General features: G+C 42.4%; 1 protein-coding gene across 2 annotated transcripts in view; it reads right to left on the reverse strand.

Moving 5' to 3' along the window:
* The window catches only part of WNT7B (Wnt family member 7B), a 138,068-nt gene that overhangs the window by 11,735 nt on the left and 111,783 nt on the right, over positions 1-14,550 (reverse strand). For both annotated transcript variants that reach the window (XM_054038392.1, XM_054038381.1), the window contains exon 3: positions 1,952-2,223. In XM_054038392.1, the coding sequence (XP_053894367.1) occupies positions 1,952-2,223 (272 nt within the window). The remainder of the gene's footprint in view (positions 1-1,951; positions 2,224-14,550) is intronic.

A 14,550-nucleotide genomic window follows, 5' to 3' on the forward strand; every position in this document is an offset into this window, starting at 1 on the left:
TGTAAGCTGGCAAGGCAGGGACCATCTACTATGAGTGTGTAACGCAGCTATCACAATGGGACCCTGATATCAGTTGGAGACTCTAGACGCTACTATAATACAAATAAGTGCTTTACTTCAGAAATTCAGTGACTAGCTTTATTATTCTGGGTGTACAACCCAATACATGTCTTCTGAGATACATGAAGTGCTGAAGTAAAGAAGAGACGACCAGCCCCAGACTAGCAGCATCAATTGGGCCTGGGGCCATGTCCTGGCTGCCCTCCCTCCTCACCCCCACCAGTCAGGACAACTTTCACACATAGAGATCTACCCTTTTTAAGGATGCCTTCCATCATGCACTCCAGGTGATTTGCCTCCCGCATTCCACCTATGGCATAAAAATGTCCAGCGCTCCCCTGTTCACGAATTCCTAGTTCCCATTACACACTCTAAATCATTCACTCCATTTTCTCTTTCTTTCTCTTGCATTTATATAATGCCTTTGATTTCAATGCATTTTACAAACTACGGCCATATTCTGCCCTCAGTTTTTGTACAGAGCTCCCATTGCAACCTCTGAGAGTTTTGTGCATGGATTGAGTGCTACTATATGTCTTTCAAAATAAAGTATGTACAGGAATTGCTTCAGCCTCCATCAAAAATGAGCTACTTCTGGGGTGGAATACAATAGCTAGTGAGCAGCAGACAGCAAAAACACACAATTGTTTAGGGAAGGAAATTTGCAAGGAATAATGTCTGATTTTTTTTCTGGTCTATGATAGACTGAAATTCTCTTTCTGTACAGTGGTTCTCAACTGGGGTCCGTGGCCCTCTGGGGGTCTGTGAGCAGGCATCAGGGGGTTATCCAACAGGGCTGGCATTAGATTTGCTGTGGCCCTGAGCCCCACCATCCGGAACTGATGCTGAAACCTGAGCAAATTAGTTTTGTGGGGCCCCAGGCAGCTGCCCTGCTTGCTACTCCCTAACACTGACTCTGGTTTTTATATGCCAAAAAACAGTTGTTTTGGCACAGGTGGGCCATAGAGTTTTTATAGCATATTGGCGGGGCCTCGGAAAGAAAAAGGTTGAGAACCCCTGCAGTAGAATACATAATACCATTCAATTCATATACAGCAGCTTCATCTTGGAAAATGAGTACCCTTATTTCTTAGGCTGAAAACATTTAAAAAAAATTAATAAAATCTCTTTTGAGTGTGGTGATGTATTATGGAAAAGGGTATATTTTAATTTTGTAAAGGCAAACTTTTGGAGCTGTGGAGTTAGATCTTCAACTGGCGTAAATTGGCATAATTCCAGTAAGTTTATTGTTTTATTGGCAAGCAGCTAAATCATGATTGTAGACATTTAAGCGTGTGTCTTCTTCCAAAGATTAAGTAACACTTGTCTAGTGATCATGTTGTTATATGTACTCCACCAATGTGCAATTGACAGTTATGCATTTGCTACAAAATATGTATTTGATTAGAGGCATACTTGAAGCAGCATTTTGCCTTTGGATGGAATGAGTAACTAATGGAGCTGTTGGAGTTCAGCAACATAGAAATCTTTCCATGTCCCACCACAATCCCCTTTACCTCTTGCTAGCTTTTTTCCAAGGAGAGAAAATGCAAAGATTTAGCACTACCAATGACAAGTCCTGCAAGATCATGTCTAATTTCAAGAGAGCTTGGAAGGGGGCCTAAGAAAATAGAAATGGTTAGAGGCACATAAACTGTGGAGTAGTTAATGGAGCTTTGACATAAACTCATTTCTGAATCTGTAAAACAAATATAGGCATTAAACACCATCAGATAACCTTGAGATAGGCGCAGAATGACAAGCTAGAAGGAGGGTGAAGACTGGGGGCATTGCTCGCTATAACCAGACCCACTTAAGTTCAGTTGCAAATTAAAAGGACCCCCCACCCTCCAGAGAGCATGTTATCCCATTCCCTTCCCATCTAGAATACCTTTCTTCCAGCCTCATTGTTGTGCAAGTTCATCAGCCTCCGTGCATTCTTTTTGATTTCTCTGGCATCAACAAACTTCCTGGAGAATTCAATGCCGTATCTGATATCCGCAGAGCAGCCTCCCCATTTCCAGCCCTCCTCCTGGTTGTAGTAGCCCTGTTTCTCTCGGTCACAGCCACAGTTGCTGAGGTTGCCCTGGCTGCAGGCGGCAGTGACAGCATGTGCAACCCCAGCAGCGGTAATGGCATAGGTGAATGCTGCTTCCCTGCTTCCTGTGGAGAGAAACCAACAGCTGATAGGTTTGGAAGAAGGCAGTGCTTACTACAAAGTACATACATTATGTACAGCAATGCATTCATTCAGAAGCAGGAGGGTAGCATTGTCAATAGCCCATACTCTTCCTTCTTAAAAAGTTATGTACATGTTTAAGTGTTTTGCTGCACTGGGGTCTAGTGACCAGCTGCCCACATACCTTGCAGGTCCCAGCCATATAACAGTCCTTTTGCCTATGTTAGATTGAGGTACCTTTGGCAGTGGGTTTGGCCAGTGCGGGCTGCACTATTTGAGGCAAGATAATTTGTTAATTAAAGTATTTCACCAGGATCATAAATGTTGTTTATCCCAGGTTTGTTCACTGAGAGGAGGTCACGGAGGTTGTGCAGATTTCAAGTGGGTTGCAGGCCAGTCATTGCTGGGGATGTTTATAGGAAGAGAAGAGTTACCAGTAATTCCCAGCATGCTGGGAAAGTAGTACATTGTGAAGGTTTAACAAATACCATGCCCAGTAAGGTGGCAAGTGTGTCGTGACAAGGATAGGACTCAAGTGGAGAAGGCTGTCCATACATCCTTATTAGGATGCAGGTAGAGCTGGTCAGTGATGATAAATACTGATTAAAACCTGAGATGACCATAAGATGTAGATTTTAGAGCAGCGGTTTTTCTGGAGGCTGGATGGTCTTTTGTTTTATGTTTATTGTTGCTCACTTTAATTTACTCTCAATTTTGCCTTAATAAAGCTGCAGCCTTTCCCCACCAATCCTCTGAATCCAAATTCTGTTGTACCTTGGTGCAGTTTGTTAAGAGTATGGAACTACTGGCATTTCAGAGCACTATATTCATAGTAGATTGATTTCAATAGGGGCTTTTCTAAAGAATACTTTGAAATAGCTGACGTGCTGTCGTGCAAATACTGTCTTAATCCTCACAAAGTTTAGTAATGGCTTTTATGGTATCATTACTTGTCCTAATTAGGTGATAATGTCTCTTGAAACTCAATATATGAAAAGATGCCTCATCACTTCAGTGGACACTGAAAAACAAAAATATACAGATGACAAGAGTTAAATTAAAATAACATGAAAATTGCAAGACCTATCTAAGAAAGCAAGGACATCCATGATTTAGAATTCATTAAAATCCCAATACTTAGACAAAACGGTGCCCAGCTGCATCTTGTAACAAGCCTGGAGTGCATGCATCCATCCCTGCAGTACATTTCAAGACCTTGACTGGCAGCTATGTGAGGTGAAAGCATCACATGACAGCAACCTGGCGATGAGGCTTCCTTTAAGAGAGAGCTGGCCCAGACAGATAAGGGAAACTTGGGGTCAGGAAAGGGACTCTGTACCAGCCAGGTAGAACATCTGGTGGGAGATACTTGCAGGGAGCAGGATCAGAAGACTTGTCTGGGAAAGGTTTTGGGTGAAGCTAGGAAGGAGGCTTGGTTTTGAGAGGACTTAGGGGCTGTGAAATCTAGTTGGAGGAGCAGGTAAGCCTGGGGAAGAGGACTGGAAGACTTGAGTTGAGCTGAGCTGTTCTGTTTTGTGAAATAAACCAGATTCCAGTAAGTGGATACACTTGAACCATTTGTGTACATTTTGGGGGGAGCTAAGTAGAAACCAAGGTAGAAGGCCTTATAATCAGACCAGGTAAACTGACCCATGCACATATCCCATGGACCGAGTTACACATTGTGTATATGTTGGTCAGAAAATGTGTCAAAGAATTGTGACTGGCACCATTCCAGTATTCAGTGGGTGTGCGGAATGAATGTAATGAAGACAGTGAATGGGGTGTAGCAGGAACACCAAAATGGGAGGGAATGATGCTGAGAGGAACCATGCAGGACTGTGTGATGGGGGAAGGATGGCCAGGCTGTGCAGGCTGGAATGGCAAGGAGGGCGAGGTGCTGGGGAATGCGGGCTGGTTGAGAGAGGGTTGCGGGATGGTGTACAGCCGGATTGGGAAGTTGGTCTGGGGTTTTTCACAGCTGTTTACTTCTCGAATAGGCCCTGATCCAACTCCCATTAAGTCCACCAAAAGACACTCCCTGGGCTTCATTTGGAGTTGGATTAGAACACTTTGTACTGCCCTATTATTGTTTATAACATTTCTTCCTCTGATTTCTCTGTTCACATTCAACAGCAAAACTTCTGCCATCATCATTTTCCTCCTCCTTTGGTGACCAACCCCTATACTGCTACTGCAGAGGAATTCACAGCATGTTACTGAAATGATTTAATGCCCACACACAAAGCTTTGACTGTTACTTTTTGAGTGGCCTAACAGATACAAAGCAAAACAAATCTTCAAGGGGAAAAAATAGAAATAATCTCATAAACTGTTTAATTTTCATATTAGGATTTACAACAGTCCTAGCTAGGGTGACCAGATATCCTGATTTTATAGGGACAGTTCTGATATTTGGGACTTTGTCTTATATAGGTGTCTATTACCCTCCACCCCTGTCCTGATTTTTCAGACTTGCTGTCTGGTCACCCTAGTCCTAGTGGTTCTAAATAGCACATGCACAGGGCATTTTTTTTGTTTGTTCATTCATTTCAGTTATTCATAGACAGCTTCCTGAAAGCACCTACAACCCCTGGTGTTTCAATGAAGTATAAGGAGACATAGCAGTGTACATGATGGGGTCCTACATTTGTTTTTGCCCCTTTTAATTGTTTGCTCAATGTAATTAACATAAAAAGAAAATCGAATGTTTAATTGTGGTGGGTTTAGTTTTTTTGGGTTGTTTTAGGGTTTTTTTTTTTATGCATTGACAGATTTCTGATACAACATAAAGTAGAGAGAAAATCCTCCCACCACCTGTGTCTAATCTCAGAATATATAAGTATTAGAGAAAGGCATGGGAGCCAAACAAGGAGATCCTAAAATGTAAACCCATCTTTGTGGCTCAAGGCAAGTCAATTCATCTCTCTACCTCAGCTTTCCGATTTGTAACCAGTAGAAAGTAATACGTACCCCACAGGGGAAGAGTTGGGCAAATTTTTTCAATCAAAACTTTTTTTCAGCAAAAAATTCAGGGTTATCTATACCAAAATGTTTTGCTAGTTCATTTTGATTTTGCCAATTTTTTTTCCGTTCTGGGGAAAAAAATCCAAAGAAATCTAAACATTTTGTTTAGACATTTTTGAAATACACTGTTTGGATTTTTTGTTTGTTTGTTTGAAATTACTTTTTGTTTGAAAATTTTTTTTAGTTTTATTTTAACAAATTCAAATATATTTTAAAAAATCCCAGAATTTCATTCAACCCAAAACTATTGTTTTACATTTCAACCAAATCTATTTATTTTTGAAAAGGAAGAAGAAAGAAAATGGGCTATTTTTTAACTAGATGTTAGACAAGTTCAGATTTTCCCTATCTTCAAGCGAGAATGAGGCTGTGGATCATTTAGAGATGATGTTTAGCAGTGTCCCAAGCTCCATGGTGATATTTTAGTGATTACTTTTATCATTATTTATTAATTATATTGCGGTAGAACTTAGAGCAGAGGCAGGGGTGCCAAAATAGGAGGGCCAAGGGGCCATAGCCCTCCCACTTTTTGAAAGTGGATGGACCTGGCCCCAACTCTCCTGGCCAGGCTGGCATCAGTGGCCTGGCCAGCTGTGGAGCTCCGCTGACCCTCCACCTGCCCGGAGTGTGGGGGTCGAGAGTAGGTCCCGGCCTGTGTCCTCGCCTCATGGGCCCCCCCTGCCCACCCAGGGCAGGAGGGTCCGCAGCTCCCCGCAGCTGCCTGAGCACAGGTCTTACCTGGATCTGGGTCTGGCTGGGGGGCCACAGCCTAGCCATGGTAAAAGCCTAGGGTTGCCAACAGGGCCGGCTCCAGGGTTTTTGCCGCCCCCAACGGTGCAAAAAAAAAAATAATAATAAAAAAAAAAGCTGCGATCGCGATCTGCGGCGGCAATTCGGCGGGAGGTCCTTCGCTCCGAGCGGAAGTGAGGGACCGTCCGCCGAATTGCCGTTGAATAGCTGGACGTGCCGCCCCTCTCTGGAGTGGCTGCCCCAAGCACCTGCTTGGCAAGCTGGTGCCTGGAGCCGGCCCTGGTTGCCAAGTGTCTAATCGCACAAACCCAAACACGCTTGCTCCGCCCGCTGCCCTGCCCCTTCCCTGAGGTTCCACCCCTTCCCCAAGGCTCTGCCCTCCGCTCACTCCATTCCCCCCCCCTCTGTCATTCACTCTCCCTGCCCCAAAGAGCTTACAGTCTAAATAGACAAGCCAGACAAGGGGCAGGGAAGCAAAGAGATGGCAAATATCACATTAGTTCCTTGGGATATTGTTGTTTTTGTTTTCTTTATTTTATTTTCCTTGGGAGCTTTTGGTTTTTTTATTTGAACTATATATAGTGGGAGATGGTGTAAGCAGACAGAAGTGGGAGGAGAGGACGTAATGGGGACAGAGGAGTGGGAAAAGGAAGGGCAGTGTAGAGGGCAGAAGGAATCATGGGAAGTGACTAGCAGGGCACAAAGAGAACTTGGCAGACTGGAGATTCTGCTCCATTAATGACTGCAAGGTGCTCAGACACTATGGGAGTAGTGCATTAGAAAAGTGAATAAATAAATACATTCCTTTCTGTTGCTGTAAGCAACACCACGTCTGCCAACTATTATATTCACCCGGAGATGGACTGCGAACAGACTTTAAAAAAAATATTTTTAAGCTCAACTTTAACACATTGCCAGAGCAGAAGATACACCATTTTAGAGAGGCCACTTTGTCACTGGTCTGTCCAGGAGTTTTCACAAGCCCTCAAGTCAGTTGTGGTAAACTGAAGGATATTCTGTGTTCCCTCCACTACACCCTTGATTATCTTTTAGAGCAGAAGGAAGTTTCTTTCACCCACTTGAGAGCCATGACAATGATCATTAACTGCAATCATGGTATAGTACAAACTGGGAACCCCACTGACTGGATGGAAGGACCATTGTTCCACCTCAGTGCAGCTCTAGAATACAATGGACTCATTTCTGGTTTGTGAAGTGGACTCCTTTAGCATGTTAATACATCGTACCCTGCATAGAATGAGATTTTTGAAACAGAAGATATTGTGAACCTCATCTTGAACATTAGTCTAAGCCAGCATGTTAGCAACCTTCTCAGCTGTGGTCATCAATAATCTTTTATTATAAAATGTAAATCAGAAAAAAACAATAAGGTCATCTCATTAATACTTTGGTTAGACTGTCCCAACCGCTTGCCCCTCCCATAACTCTTAATCAAGTTATTATTATATGCCCACCAATGTGACTTTAAATAATGGTTGTTATCTTTGAGTACCATCAGTTTCAACTAAAAACAAGGTTAAAAAAATGCTTTGTCTGGTGTCAAGGAAGAAAATCCAATTCCTAATTGAATTTTGAAAACAAAGAATGGTAATGGTGTTATTGGATAGCTCAGCTAGAACATGTCCCTCAACACAACCTAAAATGAATTTAATCTTTTTAAGTAAAGGCAATAAGAGGTGGTGACCCTTCAATTTACCAGGGCATGTTGGATTTGCTGTGTGCCTTCCACACTGGGTCAATACCATTTATATGTGTGCATCTACCAACATTTGCATTCTAACTGCAGATTTTTAACAAGTATAATAAAAAATTGTGGATATAACACACTATCTTCTTACTTTCAAATGATTTTAGGAAACAAAGCCTGATAAGACCTCAATTCTCCATTAACATAAGTAAATCCTGATTAGACAGAGTAGGGATGTAGGATCAATATTTTCCTCAGCCAACTATTTCTGACAGATGGGGTGAGAGCAGTCTATCTGTTCTGTGTTGGAATCTTGGACCAGCCTGTAGTCCACATCTAATTTATGTAATTTCTGGCTAATTTTTAGACTGTTAACATAGCACTACACTTAGTATGGTCCATTGTGGAAATTATTACAAGTTCCATAATTGCTATAGTTTACTTCATTTGAGTGTACATATACATCGCAGCATATTTTCACAGTAAAACCACACTCAGGAAAGGCTCATATATACTAAATAGATATTTTGATCATTCAGCTGTGGCTGCAGGGTTTTGAGTTCAACTGTTTGAATTACAGGCTACTTTTACTACTGTTTTTTCCTAAATATTTTTATTTCATACATCATTCAAAGAATTGTTTCATCAGGAACTAAGTAAATAAAGGATGCCACTGAAAATAGGTTATTTTAACTTGAAGTATTAGACTATGTGATATACACTTTTTAGCCAGTAATTTTGCTAATGTTGGATTAGCCATGTTAGCAAAGGTAGAATTCAATTTTTTTTAAATAATTTTGATTGTTAATAACTGTTTATTTTAAAGCAATTTTTTAGATGTCTATCCATTTAAATTTTCACAGATGCACAAAATTATGGGTTTTAAGCATTTTTAAAATGTTTATCCTTTAAATTTTCACATTTGTGGGAAGTTATGGGGAACAAGCTTTGGGTGTGTGTGTCAGAAAATAATTATTTTATGATAGTAGCTGTTGAGATTCAAAAAGTTATAGCTTTATAACCATTAAACCGCAAGTTGCCAACATCACTTGTCAACATATAAAAACATTCTTAAATCAAACTCTAATAAGTTCTGAAGCAGCATTTTACTTACTTTGCCTATCCATTAATTTCAAATATTGTCAGTGGAAATATATATATTTTTTGCTGGTGTCTGTGTGTGTGTAAACCACACACCTTCTGGGTGTGGTGTTCTGTCCCATCTAGTGGCACCGAGACCACTTAGAGAGAGATTAATGGGTCTGCTCTACAGCCTTAACTAACAGCCATATGGCTTTTAGCTCATGCAGTTGAGGCTCATGCACTAAGCTCCGGGGGTCCCAGGTTCAATCCAGCCAGGGTCTGTCGGTGTTACATGTGCATGGTGAAATCCGTATTTACCAACATTCACTCATAAAAATCAAATCCTTCCAAGCCTCTGTATACATATTATACTAACAAGACAATGATACTAAACAAAATTAATTTCAAAATAGATTTGTAAAATCTACAATGATGTGGTACATTCCTGTAAAAGTCAATAGGATGCAGTACTAGACCTAGATTGAGTTTATTGCAAAACCTATCCTTTTGCACGTGTCTTCCTCCCAGATGAAGGCCAAAGAAGAATCCTGCATAATTTCTTATGGGCAATGGATATACCTAAAAAACTAAACTAAAATTAAGCAACAGCATCCGAGGAAGGGATGGATGGAGATCTTTGCAGGCAAATTTAGTGCGTTTCATAATGTTATGGCTGATGTTTTATTTACCATTTTGAAGAGCACATTAGAAATTTTGAGAGAGAATATTAAAAATTCCTTTCTTTGGGCTTAATCCAAAGATCACAGAAATCAATGGGAGTCTTTCCACTGTCTCCAATGGGCTCTGGATCAGGTCTTTTTGTCTCCTTGCATTTTCAGTAGTTTAATCTAAAAGATTGACACAAGGATGGATATAGTTTCTTTAAGGTTGCTATTTGGTACCCACAACTCTAACTTCAGTGTCAAATGATTAAAGCACTTTCAGACTTTAAGGAATTTCTAGCTGCCTCTGAATAACTTTTAGCAAACTTCCCCTTCTAACCTCAAAAATTAGGAAAAAGAGAGGGACAATAATATATCCCCTTAGACTGTGTTCTCCCTTTTCTCTATCAACACATACTATATCACCACAATCAACCACAATATGGTCTTAATGTGATTTTAGAACCAAGGTTAAGGGAAACAGCTACAACAGTCAAATAACTCAACAAGGTAAGAACTATATAACCTATTTGAGTCAGCAGAATATATACATATTCTTTATGCTGTTCAAAAGCCAGATAGTGCTCTCTACAGACTTGTGGAAGACCAACCCGTTTAAGTGTTAATTTCAGGATGCCTGACTTGTGGTCAAGTGAAGAACAGTTGAATTAAGGGTACACATTGGATCTCAGAGAGGAAGATCAAAGCCACGCAATTTAACAGTCCTCATGCCAGTCTGAGAAGGGTCATATAACCAGGGTCAAGCTGACAAAAGTTATACCCCTGTCACAAGTCAGTATCCCCTGAATCCCATGATTGCTGTTACACCTTCCCTTTCAAAAAAGCAATCACATCAAATGAACTAGAACTTGAACTGAAAAAAACAAAAAACAAAAAAACCCAACTACAAATGAATACTGCCAGCTAACAAAACACACAAAGGGAGACCTCTACAGTGGAGTCAAGGTAGGTGACCCCAAACTTCCTGACAGATGAGAGGATTATTTTGCGTCTTATTATATATCTGTCAATAACCACTAACTCTGAACCTCAGTGGAGTTCTGATCATACGGAAACTTGTTCTTAGAACAATTCTTTCTGCTTATGCCTGTTCAGCTGCTGAGACAGACCTGCCATCTGGAGCCTGTTTGCTGCTCCTGGTGTTTTTCATTGTCAGTGGCTGAGTGAGCATGTGTTACTCCTGTCAGTGCACCATATCCTGTAGCGCTTTCCTTGAACAGAACAGATGAACTTGATGTGGATTGTATAGATGTTACCTGGACATGTTGCCAGACACTTTCTGTTTGGAATCTAATATTCCCTCCCAGTTGCAGTATGGAGTAACTGTTTGGCATTTTTGTTACAGTATTTTTTTCCCCCCAGTTTCCTGGCATATAGTCTTTTTTTTAACTACTGTAGTATTACTTGTCTGCAGGTATGTCAACACACTTGAAGGTGTAATTTCCAACTCGGGCTAAAATTAGCAGTGTAGTCAGAGCAGTGAGAGCAGCAGAAAGGGCTAACCACCCCAAGTCTGCATCATGGGTTTCAGATGGGATTCTACTCAATAGGACTAGCCCATCCCTCCTCCCATGCACTGCTATTTTTAGCTCACTAGCTCTCATCGAGCTAGCATGGGCGTGTGTACCTAAACTGGAAATTACACCTCCAACTCCAGTGTAGACATACTCTGTCTCAAAAAAACTTTTAGAAGATGATATTAAGAATTTGATCTTTTGCCCAAGAACTTTGGAGCTGGTGATCTTAATAAGGCATTCTGAGGTGTTAAGTGACATTTTAGGCATGCTAAATATGGATCTCTTGAATGTATTAGGCACTTTTCTAGTCAAGGTGTTTGTTACATTGCACTACTTTTGCTGTTCACTTACTTGACTGTGCATGGTAAGGACTTGAAGTATGGTGTGCTTGAACTGATATATCAAAAAGATTTGCTAAAATGAGCCACTTGAAAATGCGGTCCAACATCTGTGAGTAACTCATCTTGAATCCTGTGTCATGCAAACTTTGCTACTTGATATGTAACAGCTGAAGTTCAAAAAAAAATATATCAGTAGTAGTCCTTGGAGACTGTTTCCTGTTTAGTTCAAATAAATCTGCACTGACTTTGGACAAATGGCAGTCGGAGTTTCATGTGGTTTCAGTGGGTCTTTTGCATTCTGTTCCTTGTATTTATTGCAGATTTTATGTATGGGTGGGGACTGCGAATGATGCTTAGTATTTCAAACCTGAGGCTGTGTAGTATTATGACATGATATCCTATGTACAGAATTGCATCCTATGCAGCATTTTCATCCCTAGAGTCCCAATACATTTTTATGCTTGGAGATGCTGGGTTTTTCTGTTGGCCATTCATCTAGAATAATTCTCTCAAGTTCTTGTAAAATTGGGTAATTTTGTGTTGCTCATTTGGGTTTGTCAGACTTTCTTTTAAAAATGGGTAATATATGGGTAATATTTACGTCACACTTCTCTTCCTGCCGCCCCTTGGTTTCACTATTTATAGGTACTCTTGGAAGTATGTCAACTACAGGTCTATCTCATCTTACGCTGGGGTTATGTTCTGCAGTCAGCCCGTAAAGCGAAAACCGAGTATAGTCAAAATTATATTGAGTGTAATGGCAGTCGGAATCGCCCGCACTACAAGTACAGTATTTAAATTGTTATTTTTCTTTTTTTTGTTTTTGTTTTTTGTTTTTGCCAACCGTGTAAAGCTGAATTCGCGCATGTTAAATGCGCGTAAGATGCGACATAACTGTATAAGAACCTGCTTGTTATACCTGTTTTTTTTTTTCACATTTACTTAGTACTTTCCAAGTTCGTGATCATTTTCTAATCTTGGGGTGTGTAGCGAGGCGGTGGGATATCCCACAGCCCTGCTGAGGGCTGAACCTCCCCTAACACCAATGTGGGCTCAGCCACCGGGTCTGGTGCCTGCCCCTCGGAGGTCACGGTGCCGACCCGGAACTATAAAAGCCCGCCTGCAGAGCTCAGTGGAGAACAAGCCGGCCGAGAGAGCAGACGTCTGTGGCCGAGCTCCCGCTTGGGAGACAGCAGCAGGCTGCTGACTCACCAGGCCAGCCGAGCCTACCCCTCGCCCGTTACCCTGAGGAGGACTGGCCGAGCCTGCCCCTTTTCAGCTACCCTGAGGAGGAGCCGAGCCTGCCCCTTTCCCGCTATCCTGAGGAGGAGCCAAACCTACCCTTCGCTACCTACCCGGAGGAACCGATGCTCGTGGAGACCACCGAGGACACTAGTACGGCACAGGTACCCTACGAGGAGGAGTGTGGAAGTAGCCCGGGGGCAGCTGACCCCAGTCTGGCTGTAACACTGCCAGAACCGATGTCAGTGTGTTGTGGCCAGGATCCCCACTGACAGCAGCGAGTTTCCGCCCCTGCTAGGGCCCCGGGCTGGGACGCAGTGGAGTGGGAGGGCCTGCGTCCCCCCTGCCACCCACCCCTTGGGTGGCAGACTCCCCCTTTTTCCTGGCCTAGCGAGGCTGGGACCTCTCATTCATAGACTCAGCCCCTGCTTAAGGGCCTGAGTTCCTGGCTATTTGATTGCTGCCCCACCCTGACCTAGGGCCTGGGCTGCTACAACCACTGACTCAGCCCCTGCTTGAGGGCCTTAGCTCCACACTGTGTGGTTGCTGCCCCGCCCTGATTGAGGGCCCGGGGCTTTTTCTGACCTATTGGCTCAGCCCCTGCTTAAGGGCCTCAGCCCCTAACCGTGTGTTTGCTATCCCCCGCTACCGCTGGACCAGGACTGACGGTGGACCAGAGCGTGGCGGTGGGATACCCCACAGCCCAGCTGAGGGCAGAACCTCGGCCGAGACTTCTACAGGGTGATTTGCATAATTGCTTCTGTAATATGGCTTTCAACAATTTATGGTCTGTTTCTAACTCAAATAATTTGCCTCCAAATCATATTCAATAAACCGCTCACAACCAAAAGCTATTGTCAACATTTCTTTTTTAACTTGTGCATAATTCTGTTGTGGTCTAGTCCATGCATTGGGAGTTTGTTATTGGGTGGACTTTGTTCGACAGCTCATGTGAGGTAGGTGAATTAGCTGTGAATTTAGGGTGAGATTTTTAAAATACCTAAGGGAGTTGGGTGCTTTTAAAAAATCTCACCCTTAAAATACAGACATTCAATCTTTCACTTGCTTTTGCAAACTGTTCTTGTTAACCCAGAGCTAAAAGACAACCTATGTCTCATTCCTACAATAGAGGTAATTTGCAATGCAAAGTTTTGATCCAAAAAGCACTGCCGGTTTCCTTTGTCAAAGGTTTATCAAAACATGGTGCTAAGCACTCGTTTAAAGAGTGAAAGGGTCCATGACTCAAATAATATACAGTGCCTAAAATGTAAGGGAAAGATTCCAGATGCATTGTACTATTGAGAACAGTCTGTGCAGAGTGTCCCAGTCACAGTCTGCTGTGTTTTTACAATGCTGCTAATACCGTTAAAGCATAATTTGTAAAGTAATAGTTGGAACAGGGAGAGACTCCTGTGTGGCTTCTATTCCTGGCTCTACTAATGACTTGCTGTGGGGCATAATATTTCCACAACCACATTTTTGAAAATTACTAATGATTTGAGATGCCTCAATTTTTTGGTTCCCCACTTGAAACATCTGATTTTAAGAGAGTTAGAAACTGTAAGCCTTAAAATACTTTAGAGAGAGAGAGAGAAGGTGGACAAGGTAATATTTTTTATTGGACCAACTTCTGTTGGTGTGAGAGACCAGATTTTTCTCTTACACAGAGCTCTTCTTCAGGTCTGGGAAACATACTCAGGCCTTGGCTACACTGGCAATTCACAGCGCTGCACTTGCTGCGCTCAGCGGTGTGAAAACGCACCCCCCCGAGCACAGCGAGTGCAGCGCTGTAAAGCGCCAGTGTAATCAGCGCCTGCAGCGCTGCACGCTCACTCGCAGCGCTGCAAGCTATTCCCCTCGGAGAGGTGGAGTACTTGCAGCACTGCGAGAGAGCTCTTGCAGCGCTGGCAGCGCGACTACACTGCTGGCTGCGGCAGCGCTGTGAATCCGTGAGTGTAGC

This window comes from Malaclemys terrapin, chromosome 1 (genome assembly GCF_027887155.1).
Source record: "Malaclemys terrapin pileata isolate rMalTer1 chromosome 1, rMalTer1.hap1, whole genome shotgun sequence".
Classification (NCBI taxonomy): Eukaryota; Metazoa; Chordata; order Testudines; family Emydidae; genus Malaclemys; species Malaclemys terrapin.